Consider the following 17,538-nt stretch of genomic DNA (forward strand, 5'->3'; position numbering starts at 1 on the left):
GGGGACGAGGACCACAATATTTGCAGAATCATCAGTGTTCTAGAGTGAAAAACAAGAAGTTGGTTGTAGTTTAGTATACATACCAAGTTTTTCGATCATAAAGACATGATATGTAAGAATTTCTAGTGACCGAAGTACACGACCATTTGATATAGTAACATAGCTCTTCCGGCTAATGAATTATTATCGTTCTAATTCTCAATGTAAAGTGAATTATATGGATACATGAATAAAAGGTAAAAGAGAGAAGCCAAAATCATAACAATAACCATGTGACAAGAATCATAGTGTAGGTACTTGCAAATCAGAGTTGCTTTGAATCCTTTGATTACACTATGATCTTTGTCTTTGCCTCAAATCTATCTCATGAAAGAAAGCAACAATAACATCATACTCAAAAGTAACCGAAAAAACCAAACACTTATATATGGCCGACCAACCAATAAGAAAACCATTTTACCTACCAATTTCAGGCCATAAAAATTGCAGCTAATTAACACATCATGTCTAATCTCTCATTATTTCCACCAACTAATCAATTGGTGCATACTTTGCTAGTTTGGAGTGTGATAAGCTACAGGTAATCTCGGTTCAAATCAACTTTTTATGAGCTCACAATAATGTGTTATTTCTTCTCCATTTATTTTGTTTTCTTCTCCAAAGTAGCTGGTGAATGTGATAAACTAAGAGTTTGATTCGTTCTATATGAAATAGTATTCGAGGAAAAGTTACATAAATCCACCGGCCTCTGCATCGAATTTTTCTATATACATCTTCTCTTGCATCTTGTCAATAATCTCTCGCCTCACTATCCTCGAGTTTTTCCTCCTTATCCTCAATAATGAAGAATAATAACCCAAAATGTTTTCACATGAATGTCAATATAGTTACTATGTACCACATTCATAGTCACTCAACTCCGCAGGCATCATCCGGCTTTGACAACACGAATTCAAAGGGAGACATATGCAACGGAGAACTTCATACGCCTATGAGTCCCTTTTGTGATGAACGTGAGGAATGAAATAATAAAAGAGAAACAGAGAAAGAGAGTCGAGGTTTTATTACTAAATGTCTTGATGCATTTTTATCAAAATTTTAGAGTTAACATGTGGCTAAATCGGGAACGCTATCAAAAACTAAACGTAACATCAAAAATCTAATATCTGTTTCAGGCTAAGGGCAGGAGAGGTAGATGATATCAATAATGAGGTCATTAGGGACATTATCAAGACGTCTAAATCCAATTTCTTAGTATGCAACAACCGTAGAAATCTCCATGATCAATTGGTTTGGTCTCTAGTTTGATTGTGTACCCACAACAATTAGCATTTGGGTCCCAAAGTTTGTTTGGAACCAGTTGAGACATTATTGAAGGCAAGGACCACTTCATATCATCTTCACCAAGTCGATCATCAACCTTTCTTGTTCACAATTTGGCGACCTTTGTCTTTGTTCTTGGCATTGTTTTTTCTCTACCCACTTGTCTCAATCCGAAATGGAGCTAGCGCAATACCAAACTCACTAGAATTGTTTGTTACCATGTACTACTTGCGACGTTTGCTCTTACATGGGTGGATTGTGAATGAATGTAACATGGACAAATGCGAGAATGCGAGAACTGTGAACTTGACGAGTGCACACAACTCGCGCCTCGCGGGTGTACTCACCACGATTGTTAGAAACAAATTGACTAAATCATGCTTTTTGGTGATCCGATATTTTTGGTGAGTATTACACTATTTATTGTGTCCCATTGAACACATCTTGAAGAGAAAATTATCTGATGATATTGTTGGGGATAGTAGCAGGGGCTACGTGGAGAAGGAAAAAAAAACTCAAATTTTGTTATGATTGCTTTGTTTATCTAATTGACGACCTCATTGATACACCAATTCATCAAATCTCATATATTATAAAATCACTAGGTAACCAGGTGTGAGTTTGAGCCTCCTAGTTAAGTTGGGTTCCCAGCTACTTTTCAAACAAAAATACACACAAACAAATGTGGTAACAACAACTCTACCCGTATAATATGATTTCAAATGCATGGTTAAAAAATGTTAATGAAAGTAATTTTAAAAGTAACCACATAATATGGTAAAGTTGTTCGGGCTGTTTAGTATAACATCCTCATGTTAAGAGTTCAAGTCCCGACTCTCACCAGTTTGTGGCTAGGCTAGATTAGTTTGACTTTGCTGAGATACTCATCTACTGAATGGATATGTTACTAACGTATGAACATAACTGAAATTGCTTGTTATCTTAAAACACTTCCAAAAGAGATAGATATCCAATCAACAACATTGGTAGGTTTTCTGTATGATCTGCCAAAGGTGGAGGTTCTTAGGGTTGGGCAAGTAATTAGGCAAACTAATGAAAACCCGACCCAACGGCCCAACGGGTCAACCCATAAAAATCCAGTTGGCGGGATAAGAAACTACCACGGAGCTTAAACCCTATCCTATAAATCCCAACACTTCCATCTCTGAAAAAAAATCTCTTAAACCCTAAATCCCCAATTTGGGGACTTCGCCTTCCTCCCACACTCAACCCTTCCATGAAAACGACGTCGCTTTCGTCCATGCCCGTTAAGCTCCTCCCACAACTCCGCCTCCTCAACAACCCCTCCTCCTCCTCTCTCCCAATCTCCCGCTTCCTCTCCATGAAATTCGGACCCTCCATTTCGGCCTCGCCCCGACCCGTACCCGCCTTCTCCCGCGCCTTCCCGCTCCGCCTCCGCTACCTCGCCCTCGGCTCCCACCGCTCATTATCCACCCGCGCCTTCCGAACCGGGTCGGGTTCTTCCGGGTCGGGCTCCCAATTCGCCCGCGGATACGAGCGGAAGGCGGTCGGTGGATCCAAGAGCCTTGTCGACGACGAGGCCGAGCTGAGCGACTGGGTCAGCGAGCTGCGGACCGACCCGACCCGAAGGGGAGAGGATTCTGACGGCGGTGGGAGGAGAGGTAGGGTTAGAGATAGGGGAGGGGAGAGAGATAGAGAGCCGTATCCGGCGAAGCGGAGCAGGAGAGATAGCGGCGGCGGCTCCGACGAGTTCGGCGGAGGGTTTCGGTCTCCGGCTCAGTCTTCACGGATGAGTAGCAGAAGGGAGGATGGTGGTGATAGAGGAGGTAGGTCATTTCCGGCGAGAGGTAGTCGCGGTGGGAGTTCGAGCTTCGGTGATCGGAGACCGAGCTCCGGTCCGTCGGCGTTTACTAAAAATCCTAGGATGGATAGAAGGTTTGATAACAAGTTTGGGGATAATGCTGTGAAGGAGGATGAGTTTTCGGGGAGGAGGAGTCAGAGTTTCAGAGGGAGTTCGAGTAATGTGGCTAAGAGAGGTGGGAGAGAGGTGGATGCGGGTTTCAGAAGAGGCGGAGGTGAGTGGGTGAGGAAGGATTCGATTAAGGAAAGGCCGGTGGTTGATGATAGTGATGATGAGGATGATGAGGTGGAGGAGCTTGGTGCTGGTATTGGGGGGTTGCTTACCGAGGAAGATAGTGATGGTGCTGCTTCGGAGGTGGAGGATGGGTATGAAGTGTTGAAAGGTAAGAGTGCTGCGGCATTGTTTGGTTCGGATAAGGTAGCGGTGAGCCAGAAGGCTGTGCCGAAAAGTTCAGCTGGAGACTCTGACTCGTATTTGAGTGAGTCAAGGTATGCTTATATCAAAAGTTTTATTTGATGGATTGGTTTAAAGGTGTTTGCTTGTGTTCATTTTAGTGCAATGCTTGCAGGTTTGATCAGTGTTCGGTCTCACCACTGTCCTTGAAGGGAATAAAGGATGCGGGATATGTGAACATGACTGTGGTACAAGAGGCTACTCTTCCCGTCATACTCAAAGGTTTGTTCTTTACGAATTATGTTTGATTCTTTCACTTAGGGGTGCAGTTTTCTTTTTGTATTAGGGATTTTCATAACAACTAGTATTAAAACAACAATCATCAGTTCCATAGCTTTATCCGCAATGACCGTATATAAGAGAATAATCTGTGTTCCATAAAGAGTGTATATTTTTCTTGTTGTTAAAGCTGATTGATCTGTGTGTGACTATGTTATCAAGATGCTTTTGTTTTCTGATTAATTGTGTTTTGTAGGCAAGGATGTTCTAGCCAAAGCCAAAACCGGGACTGGAAAAACTGTTGCGTTCTTGGTATGACACGCAAAGATGAAATTTGTTAAAATTTGATGCTTCTCTAGTTTAATCATCATATGGCATTTGCTTATTCATAGATGTAGCTGCAGGGGTTTCTTTTCATCCTACTAAATGTTGAAATTCCTTGTTTCAGCTTCCATCAATTGAAGTTGTTGTAAATTCACCTCCTATTGGTCGTGACCATAAGAGACCCCCAATTTCTGTACTTGTAATATGCCCAACTCGAGAGCTGGCGAATCAAGCTGCAGTAGAAGCCGGTAAATTGTTGAAGTATCATCCTTCTATTGGTGTTCAAGTTGTGATTGGAGGTACAAGACTTGCTCTAGAACAGAAACGCATGCAAGCAAACCCTTGCCAGGTAACATCTCTATCATTTCTGGAGGACCTTTTCATTTGGGGTATGAACATGTTTCATTCACCTGATCACTTCACTAGTCAAACTTCAATTGAGTTGATGTTTTATTAGACGTTGTTGAAGCACTAGAATCTCATGGTTAGGAGTGAATGGTTAACTAAGTTAGTTGATTGGATACATTGAAGTGGAATTAATGTACTGAGAGTGAAGGTTGAAATTGAATAAAGGTAGTCCGTAGCCATCCTATGTTCTGACACAAGTAGGTCGACATACTTAAAACCATCACTATAAATATAATCACGGAATGCCGTGCTAGTTAGACACTCACTCTTTGCTGCATGTATACCAGAATTAGAATGCAATTAAGGATAAACAGGAAAACTCATTCCAACATAATCTCACATTGTTCTGCATCTTATGTGTCACATTTCTAACTAATAGATTCTTGTCGCTACACCGGGAAGGCTCAAAGATCACATTGAGAATACCGCGGGTTTCGCAACTAGGCTGATGGGTGTCAAGGTCCTCGTACTTGATGAAGCTGACCATTTACTTGATATGGGGTTCCGTAAAGACATAGAAAGGATTATAGCTGCTGTTCCAAAACAGCGACAGACACTATTGTTCTCTGCCACAGTTCCAGAAGAGGTCTCTTTCATCTTATTTTCTTTGGTTGTTTTTTTTTTTAAAATCGTATATATATTACAGTATATGTGACGTGATGTCATTCTTGATTTTAGGTCCGTCAAATTTGTCATATTGCTTTGAAAAGAGATCATGAATATATAAACACGGTTGTGGAAGGCAGTGAAGAGACACATGCACAGGTAGGAATATGAATGACATGTATATGTATGTCTGATCAGTTATATATAATATTATATAACTAATAATGCATATTTGATGTATTATTGAGGTCATTCTGAAAATGTGGATGATTTTCAGGTTAGACAAACCCATTTGATTGCTCCTTTGGACAAGCACTTCTCCTTTGTATATAGTCTTCTTAAAGAGCATATCGCAGACGATCTTGACTATAAGGTATGCATTGTAGTACCACACAGCCTAGTTGTTGGGGGCATACCCACTTTTCTTTTTGTCTGAAGAATTGTGGATGCATAAGTGTTTGTAGTATTATTTTAAATTGTCTTGTATAATCAATCAATTTTATAATGGATTTTTTTAAGGGAGCAGTGATGTAAGCATCACTACTGTTTTCAATCTTCATCTATAATATGGGACTCTCATTTTTGCATAGGTTCTTGTATTCTGCACTACTGCAATGGTCACCCGACTGGTCGCTGACCTTCTTGGTGAGCTGAACTTGAACGTTAGGGAGATCCACTCCAGAAAGCCACAGAGTTATAGAACTAGGGTTTCTGATGAATTTCGGAAATCAAAGGGTCTTATCCTGGTGACTTCTGATGTATCTGCACGTGGGGTTGATTATCCAGATGTTACTCTAGTCATACAGGTATTAAATGTCAATTATTAGCTCAGTGACTTAAATTCATGGTCCTTTGCCCTTGGTTTGAGCATGGAATGTTTAGGATTATTCAGTTCATCTCTTGCTTCTTAGAAACATGCTTGTGAGGCAGCGAAAAGATGCATGTATATGCATGGACTATGCAGATTATTTACATTCCAGAGTTATGGCTTTAATTTATAATGCAAAATGTCTTTATATATCAGGTCTCGGAGTCTTTGCCCTTTTCATGCTTTATACAGTACATATCTTTCTCAAGTTTAGCTAGAATCCAAGTATCCCTTATCCTCCTCCCCTGTCTTGTTGCAATCACAGGTTGGCATTCCAGCTGATAGACAACAGTATATTCATCGACTTGGTAGAACTGGCCGTAAGGGCAAAGAAGGGCAAGGAATATTGCTACTGGCGCCTTGGGAGGAATTCTTCTTATCCGCTATTAAAGATTTGCCAATGACCAAGGCTCCTGTACCTTTAGTTGATCCCGATACGACGAAGAAGGTGAGTTTCCTAACCTCCCCTCCCCTTCTTTTCCTGGTCGAATCCCATTGTCCTTGAAGCATATGGTTTTGAGTTGCATAAGTATATTGATGCTTTATCTTAACAGGTGGAACGAGCTCTATCCCAAGTGGAGATAAAGAACAAAGAAGCAGCATACCAAGCGTGGCTTGGGTATTACAACTCAAATAAGAAAATAGGGCGTGATAAGCATAGGCTTGTGGAGCTTGCTAATGAGTTTAGCCGAAGCATGGGGCTGGACAACCCTCCAGCCATTGCCAAGATGGTTCTCGGTAAGATGGGTCTTAAGAATGTCCCTGGACTGCGTTCCAAATAAAGCTTATAGCAGCTAGTTGGTGAGATCGTCTTTTTTATTAAGAACGGGAACACGATTTGTTGGAAACTTCGATATTTTACCATCACATAGAAGAGATTGCTGGTCTTCCTTGTTGAGGTCTTCTAGTTATTTCCCTGCTGTTGTGTTTCTAGCTATTGCATTGATTCCACGTGAACAATTATATAAACCTCTACTAGTAGAAATCAATCTAACTGCTTGACAATTTGAAGAATCTGTATACACTGATGCAATAGAGAAGGTCTGCATGAAACAGAAAGCAAAATGGTGGTGGCACATGAATTAATGGATGACATAGGGAAACGCGTTTAAAACCGCCGGAAACGTATCCATAAATATGTCGGATACATGGGGTTAATAATGACTTTTCGTTCCTAAGGTGCGAAATTCCCAAGATCCTCTCTTCTCCATTGAAGACGAAGATTCTGTTCTGTTGCCTTCAAGGCTTGAACTTATCATTCACGATCACTACAAACCATTATTCCGGATGAAACAAACAAAACAAAGCAAGATAAGATAGAGGTAGAAATATACAGTTAGTTCGTATTGAATCAAAAGACTTATAAAACAAACATAATCATAACGAGCTAGAAATGCTATTTGTGTTAAACGAAGACATACTTGGGATTGTTCTTTCTTGTAACTGGAAGAGATCGGGTAGACAAAACCTTCATTTTTGGGAAAAAAACTTCATTTTTATTAGGAAAAATAAAAACAATAAAGAGCGACAAAACCACAACTGTTGGAGGGTTGAGATTAAAGCCCTTAGTTAGGAAACCCGGTTGAAAGCTTGCTCCCCAAGCAACAATTAGTGATATGTAATCCTCGTGTCACTAGATTTCCTTTATCTACTTGGAGACCAAGAAAGGCCTATATATATAAGAGAACACCGTCCACAGCAAACACACAAGTAAAACAGAAGACCAAGGAAAAGAAGAAGAAGAACTAGAAGAGAAAACAAAACAAGATGCCGAAGAACAAAGGAAAGGGAGGCAAGAACCGCAAGAGGGGAAAGAACGAAGCCGACGACGAGAAGCGAGAGCTCCTCTTCAAAACAGACGGCCAGGAATACGCGCAGGTCACACGCATGTTAGGCAACGGCCGGCTTGAAGCCAGGTGCCACGACGGTGTCACCCGCCTCGGCCACATATCTGGCAAGTTACATAAGAAGGTCTGGATCGCCGCCGGCGATATTGTCCTCATCGGGCTGAGGGACTACCAGGATGGCAAGGCTGATGTGATTCACAAGTACATGCCGGATGAGGCCAGGTTGCTCAAGGCTTATGGGGAGTTGAATGACAGTTTCAGGCCTAATGAGGGCGGCGGCGGCAACAGTGACGACGACATCGACAGCGGCAATGAGTTCCTACAGTTTGAGGATGGTGATGTTGATAGAATCTGAGTGTTGCCCTAATTGGGATCATATTATTTTGTTGTTAAACTTGTTTGGAGGTTTGGTTTACAATTTTATTTTATTTTTGTTGTTAAACATATTTAGAGTTTGGTTTACAATTTAAACTATGGTATTCTTCTTTGTTCATCACAAAGAGTAAATTCGAATTATTGATTGCATCGGTTGATCCTATCCCTTATAAACTAAATGTGATTGAGAGGATATATCGAATGACACTTTGCTTTGTGTTTACCGGTTCATATTTGACTGGTTTCAGTTTGTGTTCTTTGTGCTGGAAATTAGTGTATACTATATCCTGCGTTTGGGTGATTGAGTTGTTAGTGCTATTGATACCAAGTTAGAGAATATGATAATGTAGTTTATATTTATTTGTAATCCAATAAAAAGTTGGTAGTATCTTCCTGGTCAAAAGGAATGAGTTTCAATTTCAACAGAGAAGGGTGGATTAAAAAGGAAACCGAACATGATGCAATTTTGATCTATTGTGGTGTTATTGCTACACTGTTAAATCTTAAACAGTATGTAAAAGATAACTGGTACACATTTTGAATGAAAAGCCTACCAATCTGTGAAATATTTGGACAGTAAAATCCTAGAGTTCAAACCTAAAGCAAGTTTCTAACTTAGTAGAGTTACAGTCCTAACCCTAATTCCGAGTCTGTGTTGCCGAGTCCTGCTTTCCCCTTCACCAGCACAAGCATCATCATCATCATCATCCTTTGCCACCACCAATATTGTACTCTTTGACACGGCTAGTGGTTAACCAGAAAGAAAAGGGAGAAAGTAAACTACCTCCCAGTGTATATAAAAGCTCCAAGCAGGCAGTGTGATAAGATTAAGAATCATCGAGTGAAATTTCAACTCCTCCTTTCTGAGAATGGGGTGGTGAGAAGAACAACGCTTGATAATGAGAATGGTTCTCATTGTAGTTTCTTCCATCACCATTACCTCCCTGATCTGGATATGCTAGGGGCGGAAGATCCTCATTTTCCATCCTGATAAATTCCTTGCAGCCACTGATCTGGCAAAGTAATCAAACTCCCCTGTTAAAGTAAATAAAAGCATCAGAAGACAATCCCAATGAAGCATATCGGTTGAGAGTAACATCAAAGAGTCTGAATGAAATTCTCCAGGACTTTGCCATAAGACAGTAAATTGAACTTTGAATTCAACACGCCTCTCCCGTCACATGAAATCCCAAAAGAAATAGGAACAAAAAGGAAGATCAAAAGAATCCCAAACAAACTACCTATGGATGTGTGGTGAGGAAGGCTGATCAGGTGAAGATCGTTGAGTAGAGCCACCATGAAATCTTTGTTCCTCGAATACCCCACCCATCCGACTCCCCTCATTTAACTGTGGAACTTCATTCAAACCTGAGAAACCCACAGGTCCAAGAGAACCAAACTCCAGCTGGTCTGTTGGTGGTGGCCCATAGCCAGCATTATGATCATAAGGATATATCATGACAAGAGAGGGCATGGTAGGTCCATTTGATGACGCCCCATTGGGATTCATGCCTGGTAGTGGATACATGCCATATGCCACGTTAGTGGAACCACTCTGTGTAGTGCTTGAGCGGATAGGACCGTTTTGGGATTGATATGAAGGGAAGGAGTCATGCCTATGTGAGCTCCATGGCCTCTCAGCACGGCTCTCACTAGCTGCCATACGGTCTACTCTCATATTCGGCTTCTCAGCTTGGCTGCGACTGTGGTTGCGCCCAGAAGCTCGCGACTTTGAATTGGCATTCCAGTTCCCTTCTCTATCACCGTGGTGGTCATTTCTGTCATAATTGTAACTCCCCCTTCTTGCACTCGAAGTATGTCGGTCCCTTACAGAAACCTTCTACAGTATTGTAAAAGAATACAGTTAGAGATCAATTAAAACTACAGCAGGATCCAAGTTATCACCTAATACAGTTTTTGGTATGGCAAACTTATTTTCTACGTTATGCTTCAACCAAAGCTCAACTTTTCATAAACCAAACCAGTCTAGGTACAACATACTTGGAGAAAGGACCCTGCAATTAAATCAACACAATCGCCCTCCAACAATACTAAATATAAGAATAAGAATAATAATAACAATAAAGAAGAAGAAAGAAGAAAAGAAAATTCAAGATAATACAAAGGATCAGGTACACATTATCTTACAGGATTTGGAAGGTAGGTTCCTGTCCCACTGCGGTATCTTGGAATCTCATCGACATAGCGTTGATACACACTAGCAGGTCTGTTCGAAACAGACTGGAGAGGTGCAGCAACAGGAACAATACGAGGGCCATAAAGCTGAGAGATGAGATTCATATTGGCAGAGAGAGGTCTCCCAGGACCATCCCAAGGCAATCGCCCTTGCATGTAGACAGGGGGAACCATACCGGATGAAGGATAAACCATAGGTGGCGAATGCGGAGGATTTTGGCACTGCCGTCCATATATCAAATTCTGATAATGGCTCAGAAAGTCACTGTGGAGGATGTCAGATTTATACTCAGAAGGCTCAATAGGAGCAACCCTTCCCATGGAGTTAGAAAGTCTCAACTCAGGTTGATCAATTCCTTCAGCTGAATCAAAGTTCTGACCAGAATCACTTTCAGGTCCATCCTCCCTACTTAATTGGCTTGAAACATCTGAAGTTCCAGCCTCTGCCGGGATATTGTACCATGTAACGAATGGAACTGGAGGTCCTGTAGCATAAAAAGCATAGGTAGGACCAGAATCATTTGTAGATCTCTGACGTGAGCCAGGCCCTAAGAGCACTGGGAAAGGCATCACGGAATCTGATCCGCTTGTTTGAGATGGTTCAAAACCAGGCACTTGATGTCTTGGAACATGCAAGGATGCAACAGGTGGAGTGAGCGTGCTTCTTTCTATCATTTCAGCACCTAAACTTGTTGGAAGATTCCAATCTTTGTTATCATCATCTGCCTGAGTAGAAGAATGTTCAGATACACTCTTACCTTTCCCATACGAGGTAGATGGAGCAGTTGACATAGCAGCTTTTCTACCTCGTTTTTCTCTTGTTGACTTGGACACTTTTGCTGATGATCCTTCCCAAGAACTCTCAGAGGAGGTCTTGCTTCTTGCGGAACTAGTATAAGTGGCCGACAATGACCTAGAACTGACTCGATCATCAAAGTATACCTCATTTCCTCGGTTATCTTGAAACTGGAAATCATCTACATGATCTTCCCTCATTGAATCTCTGCTTTCTTTAGGGGACTTTTGTTGAACTCGCATAGAACTTACAGCAGCGCCTATCCGAGATGAAGGATGAGAGTTATAACCAGCTGAGGTTGACTGTTGCCTATCATCTGCCTCAAGCATTTCCAAACCTCCACTATCAAGATCAAATCCACTAGTAGATCCCCTTTCCTGGTTGTGCCAGAAATCATGATCAGTTTCACTTGAGTTCAGTTCCACAGAACCAAAATTTTCTGGACTTGCTGATTCTTCAGGATTTGATGTCATCCCCATGCCAGGGAAATAATGAGTTAAAGGTGATGGAACAACACCTTGTGGAAAATGCATATTCGTTCCCCAAGGACTCTCCATCAAGGGAAAATTTGTGGGAAACATACCACCCATATTCCTCTGGGCATATCCCATTGAAGCAAGAACAGAAGGTGGGATTGGAAATGGTAACTGCCCGGAACCAAAATTCAACGGAAGATGAACCTGTCCATTAAAACCATGAGCTGCAGATGATGCCATCATGTTAACAAGATCTTGCTCCTCCTGGTGCATCCCTTGTGTCCCCGAAATAGATGGAAAATCGTCATCAACAGTACTCAAACCCGATTCATCATGGTAGCTATTATTTGACTCACCCACAACATCAAGGCTTTGATGAGATGATATATGGTTAGCAGATGAAGGATCATCAGCTGAAGATCTAATCCTGTGGCTTGCCAAAGTATCAGCTTCAAGGTTCTTCCTCCTGCTATTATCCAACCTTGTGGAATAAGTTTGGCTCTTCCCACTCTCTGGGGCCCTATTCCGCCGACCTTGAGAGGGAACTTCACTATATGAATCAGTAAGCTCAGGACTGGAGCGTGTCCTTGCAAAAAGAAACCTCCCGTGAAGGTCATTAACCAAGCTATCAGGTTTTCTCTGGCCTTTATCCACATGTCCACCCAGGTGAGGATTGATTTCCTTTCGAATCTGATCAGAGGCCCTCGCAAAGTTCATGTTCACATGACTCTTTTGGATTTGACCATCAGTTACACTAGACAAATCACTCTTTCTTGATGTGCTGTCTATAGGATAACCACCATGCTGAGAGGAAACACTAGGTGAACCATGTTTTCCCTCACCTTGAGTATCTCGACCAGAGGAACTTTCAATTTTTTGGCTGCTTAAGTTGTTCCTGAGATTCTCAGACCCCTGCAAGCGGTCTGCATTTGAAAGTCGCAAGCGCCTAAGATCATTATGTGGTGCATCAGGTCGATGACCACTTCCATGTCTATCCCAAGTGTTGAGAAAAAATTGATTTACTTCGAAACACAGATCCTCCTTTGCACAATCAAGCAACCTGGCCAGCCTTTTAGCCCCAAATGCAAATGCACTGCGTATCCTAAAGAAGTTGCCTGCAAATTGCATACACAGTGCACCATATATCAGCACCAACTATATGAACGCAGTTTATACCCTTCAAGAATGTGAAAATCGCCAATAGATAGACAATATCATCAGACCAGTTGTACTTTATTCAAAACTAACACATTGAGAAACAAACATTAAGCACTGACACAATTAAGATTACATCTATACACAAACTTAATAAATGGGTATTCTGCAACTTCAATTTTGACCGTCATTATTTCCTTATACAAATACAATATCATCTAACTCATCCAACACTGCTCTTTCAAGTGGAACAGCCTCTTTTTTATTTTCCTTTCCCAAGGTCATGTCCCACAGAGGCAGTCGACTTCAAGTACCAAAACTTAACTAAGCACATACTTTCTACTAAAGGCAAAACTGGCCAGAAATGTAAATAAACGACAACTGAAGGTAATGTGTTACGAGCACTGATCTAAAGCATATAGTTTTCCAAATTATGTACCTTTACTAACACTACGTCCAAGGTTGTTGTTGACTCTCAAAGGATCAATAACATTAAAATGTTTGGAAACAAAAGCTTGGCCCTGATTTTCTTGACCGCCAGGGAAAACAGCATACACCTGGCTACAGGCATCTAGAAACAATTTGCTCAGTAGCAAGTCTCCACCATCTTTTCGAGGAGGTTCGGCTGCACCATAAACAATAACAAATTAAGCCGAGAAATATTAAAACAAACAAAATAGGGTAATTCAAGGTGAAAATTTTTAAAATAAAATTGCAAGCAACTTATCATTACCAGTCACATCTGGAAGAGAACTAATGGGCACAGGACCCCATAAGCTTACACAAAAGTTCTCCCAGTCAAACTTACTGAAGAACTCTAGAAACCGATACAAGACCTGCATAGCAAAGAAAACCATTCAGAACCATCCACAAATAATAATGCAAACATAATCTGTAAACCATAAAGAACCATCCACTAAGAATAATGCGAATAAAATCTGCAAAGGTAATGATAGGCACCTCAAGTGGTCCAGCAAAGGAGTTGTTGAAGACATGAAAAATGTATAAAACCAATGTCTCCAAAGCGTACGTAGAGATCAGTCCATGGTGAGCGCCCAGTATTCGGCTCTCATAATAACACCAGGCCTTTATCAGTATAATACTACGCTTGAACAAATGATTTTGATTTATGAGATGATCGACCTGCAGAAGCAAATAAGCCAATAAGTCACAGCATAATGAGCATATACATCTTTAACAAGAATGTTATTTTCAGATGCACCATTCACCTCCTCAAGGAAACATAGGGTGCACAAGCCTCCAAGCTGATTAAAGGATATGTCTACCACAATGTTTTCCACAAGGCACTTGATTATCTTTACCTATACATATACAAAGAGAAGTATTAATGCTCATGATCCCAACAAAGTAACCCCAAGATATAGAAAGAATCAAGTATTATACTGATGATGAACAAAGCCAAAAAAATAAAATCAAATAAAAAGAATTCTTTCTCAACATGGAAGAAACAACAAATATATATATATAAATTAAAGCATCTAATACATTAAAAAGTAGATGCTGCTAGGAGGAACCTACTTCGGCCTGAATGTATTGAACCTCTTTGACACGAAATTCAGCATTCTCATTCTTCTCCTCATTCTCCAGCATATCACGAACCTGATGGGCCCATGAGTCTTTCAAATTTTGAGTCTGGCTAAAGGCTGTAAGGTCAATATCCCCATCAGGCAAATAGGTCTTGAGGGGTACAGACCCAAAAGTGAACACCTGCACACAATCATATGCATATTACAATTATACTAATTTGAAACATGAGAAATATGAACCTATGAACGAAGTTAACAGGCAAGTATTTTTTCCTAAAGAAAAGAGAGAAAGAGAAAAGGCTGAGCAAGCAATTTTCCATAGCAGAGTATCATGAAGTCCAATTTTGCCAACATGAGAAGCATGATGGGATAAACCAATGTTAAACACATTAGTTGAATTCAAAGAAAGGGGAAATGATAATCGAGGAAATAAGGTAAGGGATACACTAGACACAAAACAAGAGGCAGCCCAAAGGAAGAGTTTGATTCATATAGAAATGCACTAGCGATTCAAACAAGTTAAAAACAAAACTCAATATGCGGACCAAGCCTGTAGGTAGGCGAATATAATTCCTAATGATCCGGCCTAATCAGCCTTTTTATTTTCCATTCAGATGTTCCGTAATCATAGCTCAATATATCTTCTTCTCTTTCCAGTCAAGATGCCACGGTTAAACCACACCTACATGTCAAGATCAACTTGCAATTGTTCCTTAGTAATGCAGCCACCACTTACTGTCAGAAAATCATATTCTCTTCTTGAAGCAGAGGCGAATAAAAAGACAAGGCAGTTCATTAATAGTCGAGCTTTCTCTAATCATCTTGTGCTATGCCATTTCCCTCTCAGAATTCCTATAAGCTACATAAGTCATCAGGTCCCCCTCTCAGTACCCATTGGCTTTAGCTAATAGCCTTAACCTCTCACCCTAGTGCTTCCAAAGATTATTACAACGAAATGCTTCTTATCTGTCCAGGGTATCAAATACATAAATCTTGCTACGAAAACTTTGTAATGCAATTTTCCACCCTATAAAGCTAAACAAGCATTCTACCCTCAAAAACAGTTATGTGTAAATATTTGTTAACTATGTCGAACCTGGCATGGGAAGCACTTCATGATAAGCCGCTGCACATAATCGGCAACAGCATTTCGGCGATCTTCTGAGGGTGGATTGGGCTGAATGCAGGCAATGAGCTCTGCAGTTCTCTCCTCCGCCTTGGACCATCTCTCCGAATCCAACACTCGCATCACGGAGGCAGCTTCATTGGGCAATAAGCCATTCGGCAATAGCCCACTTGCTGGCTGTGCCCACCCTTCATGTTCGCCCATGCAAGCTTAACTTTTCCCTTCAACTCTTCCTTATACACCGAAAATCCGAAACGCACTACAACGCAGCTCTCTACTTTTCCCCTAATTCGAAAAACCCACAACAATTACAACAAAGGTGAACCCTTTCACCTAAAATGAATGAAACTTGGGCTTCAAAGAACAAACCCAGATAGAGGGATTTGTTTTATCTTCAATTCAAAACTTGCAGGACGGTAATTTTGCTGTAAAAACCAGCAGATATTTCTGGAAACAAAAATTGAATCCTACCCAGTAGCTAAATTAAAAATATTAAATGTAAAATCCTATAATACACAATCAAAATCGAATCTTTAATCTGAACAAGAGCGAAACCCTAAATACAGGAGCAGATAAAATTGGGGGATTGATGAGAATGAGGGATGTGGGTTAATGGGTTATGAAATAACCCTAGAATAAAAAGTGTAATCCCAATAGTATGGAAGTGTCGACGAATCAGGAAAATGGGGTGTCGATTTTAAGCCGGCTAAGGTAGAAGAAGAGGGACCAAGAAAGAAATGTGGGCAGGGAGGTAGGGCATTTAGATTGAAAAGGGGGCTTCAGACCTGATCAAAATTAGGTTGTTTTTTTTTTTCAAAACCAAACAAGTATAGAATTTGGATTGGAGGAGATTGTCAGGTATTTTTTTTGGTTTCCTTTTTTTTGGCTGAAAGAGGAGGTTGGCAGGTTGGGGTGCATAGGTGAGGGGTTTTTCAAATGGGAATTTATTGGAGAAGAAAAAGAGAGATTCAGAAAGACGAAAGAAATACAATTGGGAAATTAATAGTTTAAGATTATTTTGATGGGTTATGCAATGCTGGGCCACTGGATTAGGGCATGGCCTGTAACCTTGGACTCACCCAAGAAACTTCATCACCAAAACTATATGATGAATCCAAAATATTTTCTTACTTTCATAAATCATAACTGTATGTTTTATCGTTACAATTTTTCATATTTCCCTATATATAAGTTTTACCCACAAAAAACATTCAGATTATATCAGATAAACAAGACTGATATACTATAATTGTTATCTTAAAATTTGAAGACATTTTCATTCTGATGTAAAAATGTACTCATTACACCAGTTAAATCATATACACATCAAGACATTCATGATCACATATAAGTGAGGTTCTTAGAACATCTACCTATTTGGGAGTGACCTTATACAAAGAATTTCATACCCAATTTCATTTGAGTCGGACCCAACCGTTCACTTTGAGCTGGTGACACTAACTTAAGTACTTGATCTACAGTTCGTCCATGCTAGATTTTAGGGGGCCTTCTATAAACACAAGTCGACCTCGAGGTCTCTCAACTAAACAACTTTGGTGCTTCATCTAAAACGTTTGCATTTCCCTTGATAGTCTGTAACTTCAAGAGTCCGATCCATTTATGGGGCTGTTTACACCCAAATTAATATTTTACTGGACAGTAATTGTCTATGTGAATATTAGTTAAATTTATGGTCCACGTCATACCGGCGAGCCCGAAATAATGGGTTTACAAGTGATGGCCCGCCAGGAAGTCATGCGAGCTGGACAGTCCGCATACGAACAGACTCCGCATAACGGACTTTGCGTACAAGAGGAGTTTAATTGCTGGGGGAACACCTTGCCTCGACTTAGCATCGTACCCCAACTTGTATATACAAGAGCACGTGCATGGCTTGTGGTCCTTTAATTACATAAGTATCTCGACGGTATCTTGATGGAATCTCGCTACGACTTGAAAGCATCTCGATGGCATCC

General features: G+C 40.7%; 3 protein-coding genes across 3 annotated transcripts; 2 read left to right on the plus strand and 1 right to left on the minus strand.

Moving 5' to 3' along the window:
* Window positions 1-2,584: 2,584 nt before the first annotated feature.
* Window positions 2,585-7,056, plus strand: LOC101297390 (DEAD-box ATP-dependent RNA helicase 26-like). Its single transcript, XM_004308266.1, has 10 exons — window positions 2,585-3,654; window positions 3,735-3,841; window positions 4,095-4,150; window positions 4,287-4,511; window positions 4,950-5,156; window positions 5,249-5,335; window positions 5,454-5,549; window positions 5,767-5,982; window positions 6,310-6,492; window positions 6,599-7,056. Exons 1-10 carry the CDS (start codon window positions 2,585-2,587, stop codon window positions 6,824-6,826), a joined length of 2,475 nt encoding a protein of 824 aa, XP_004308314.1. The 3' UTR covers window positions 6,827-7,056.
* A 689-nt stretch (window positions 7,057-7,745) lies between these two features.
* On the plus strand, window positions 7,746-8,246 carry LOC101293228 (eukaryotic translation initiation factor 1A-like). Its single transcript, XM_004306635.1, has one exon. The coding sequence runs from the start codon at window positions 7,812-7,814 to the stop codon at window positions 8,244-8,246; it is 435 nt and encodes a 144-aa protein (XP_004306683.1). The 5' UTR covers window positions 7,746-7,811.
* Window positions 8,247-8,723: 477 nt separating this feature from the next.
* LOC101293517 lies at window positions 8,724-16,163 on the minus strand. Its single transcript, XM_004306636.1, has 9 exons — window positions 15,533-16,163; window positions 14,429-14,617; window positions 14,119-14,211; window positions 13,850-14,032; window positions 13,623-13,725; window positions 13,329-13,514; window positions 10,415-12,849; window positions 9,508-10,106; window positions 8,724-9,301 (listed from the first exon to the last, which is right to left on the minus strand). The coding sequence occupies exons 1-9, from the start codon at window positions 15,764-15,766 to the stop codon at window positions 9,292-9,294; spliced, it is 4,032 nt and encodes a 1,343-aa protein (XP_004306684.1). The 5' UTR covers window positions 15,767-16,163; the 3' UTR covers window positions 8,724-9,291.
* Window positions 16,164-17,538: the final 1,375 nt, after the last annotated feature.

Source organism: Fragaria vesca, linkage group LG7, assembly GCF_000184155.1.
Source record: "Fragaria vesca subsp. vesca linkage group LG7, FraVesHawaii_1.0, whole genome shotgun sequence".
In the NCBI taxonomy this organism is placed as follows: Eukaryota; Viridiplantae; Streptophyta; class Magnoliopsida; order Rosales; family Rosaceae; genus Fragaria; species Fragaria vesca.

Bases quoted from the DNA above. Each gene is read 5' to 3' on its own strand.
- LOC101293228 (XM_004306635.1), top strand. From the start codon at position 7,812: ATGCCGAAGAACAAAGGAAAGGGAGGCAAGAACCGCAAGAGGGGAAAG.
- LOC101293517 (XM_004306636.1), bottom strand. From the start codon at position 15,766: ATGGGCGAACATGAAGGGTGGGCACAGCCAGCAAGTGGGCTATTGCCG. The intron at 13,515-13,622 runs GTAATGATAAGT...TTTATGGTGCAG, and splicing joins TTCTCTTCCAGATGTGACTG to CCGAACCTCCTCGAAAAGAT. The intron at 12,850-13,328 runs GTACATAATTTG...TGCAATTTGCAG, and splicing joins TGGACGTAGTGTTAGTAAAG to GCAACTTCTTTAGGATACGC.
- LOC101297390 (XM_004308266.1), top strand. From the start codon at position 2,585: ATGCCCGTTAAGCTCCTCCCACAACTCCGCCTCCTCAACAACCCCTCC. The intron at 3,655-3,734 runs GTATGCTTATAT...CAATGCTTGCAG, and splicing joins TCGTATTTGAGTGAGTCAAG to GTTTGATCAGTGTTCGGTCT. The intron at 4,512-4,949 runs GTAACATCTCTA...TCTAACTAATAG, and splicing joins TGCAAGCAAACCCTTGCCAG to ATTCTTGTCGCTACACCGGG.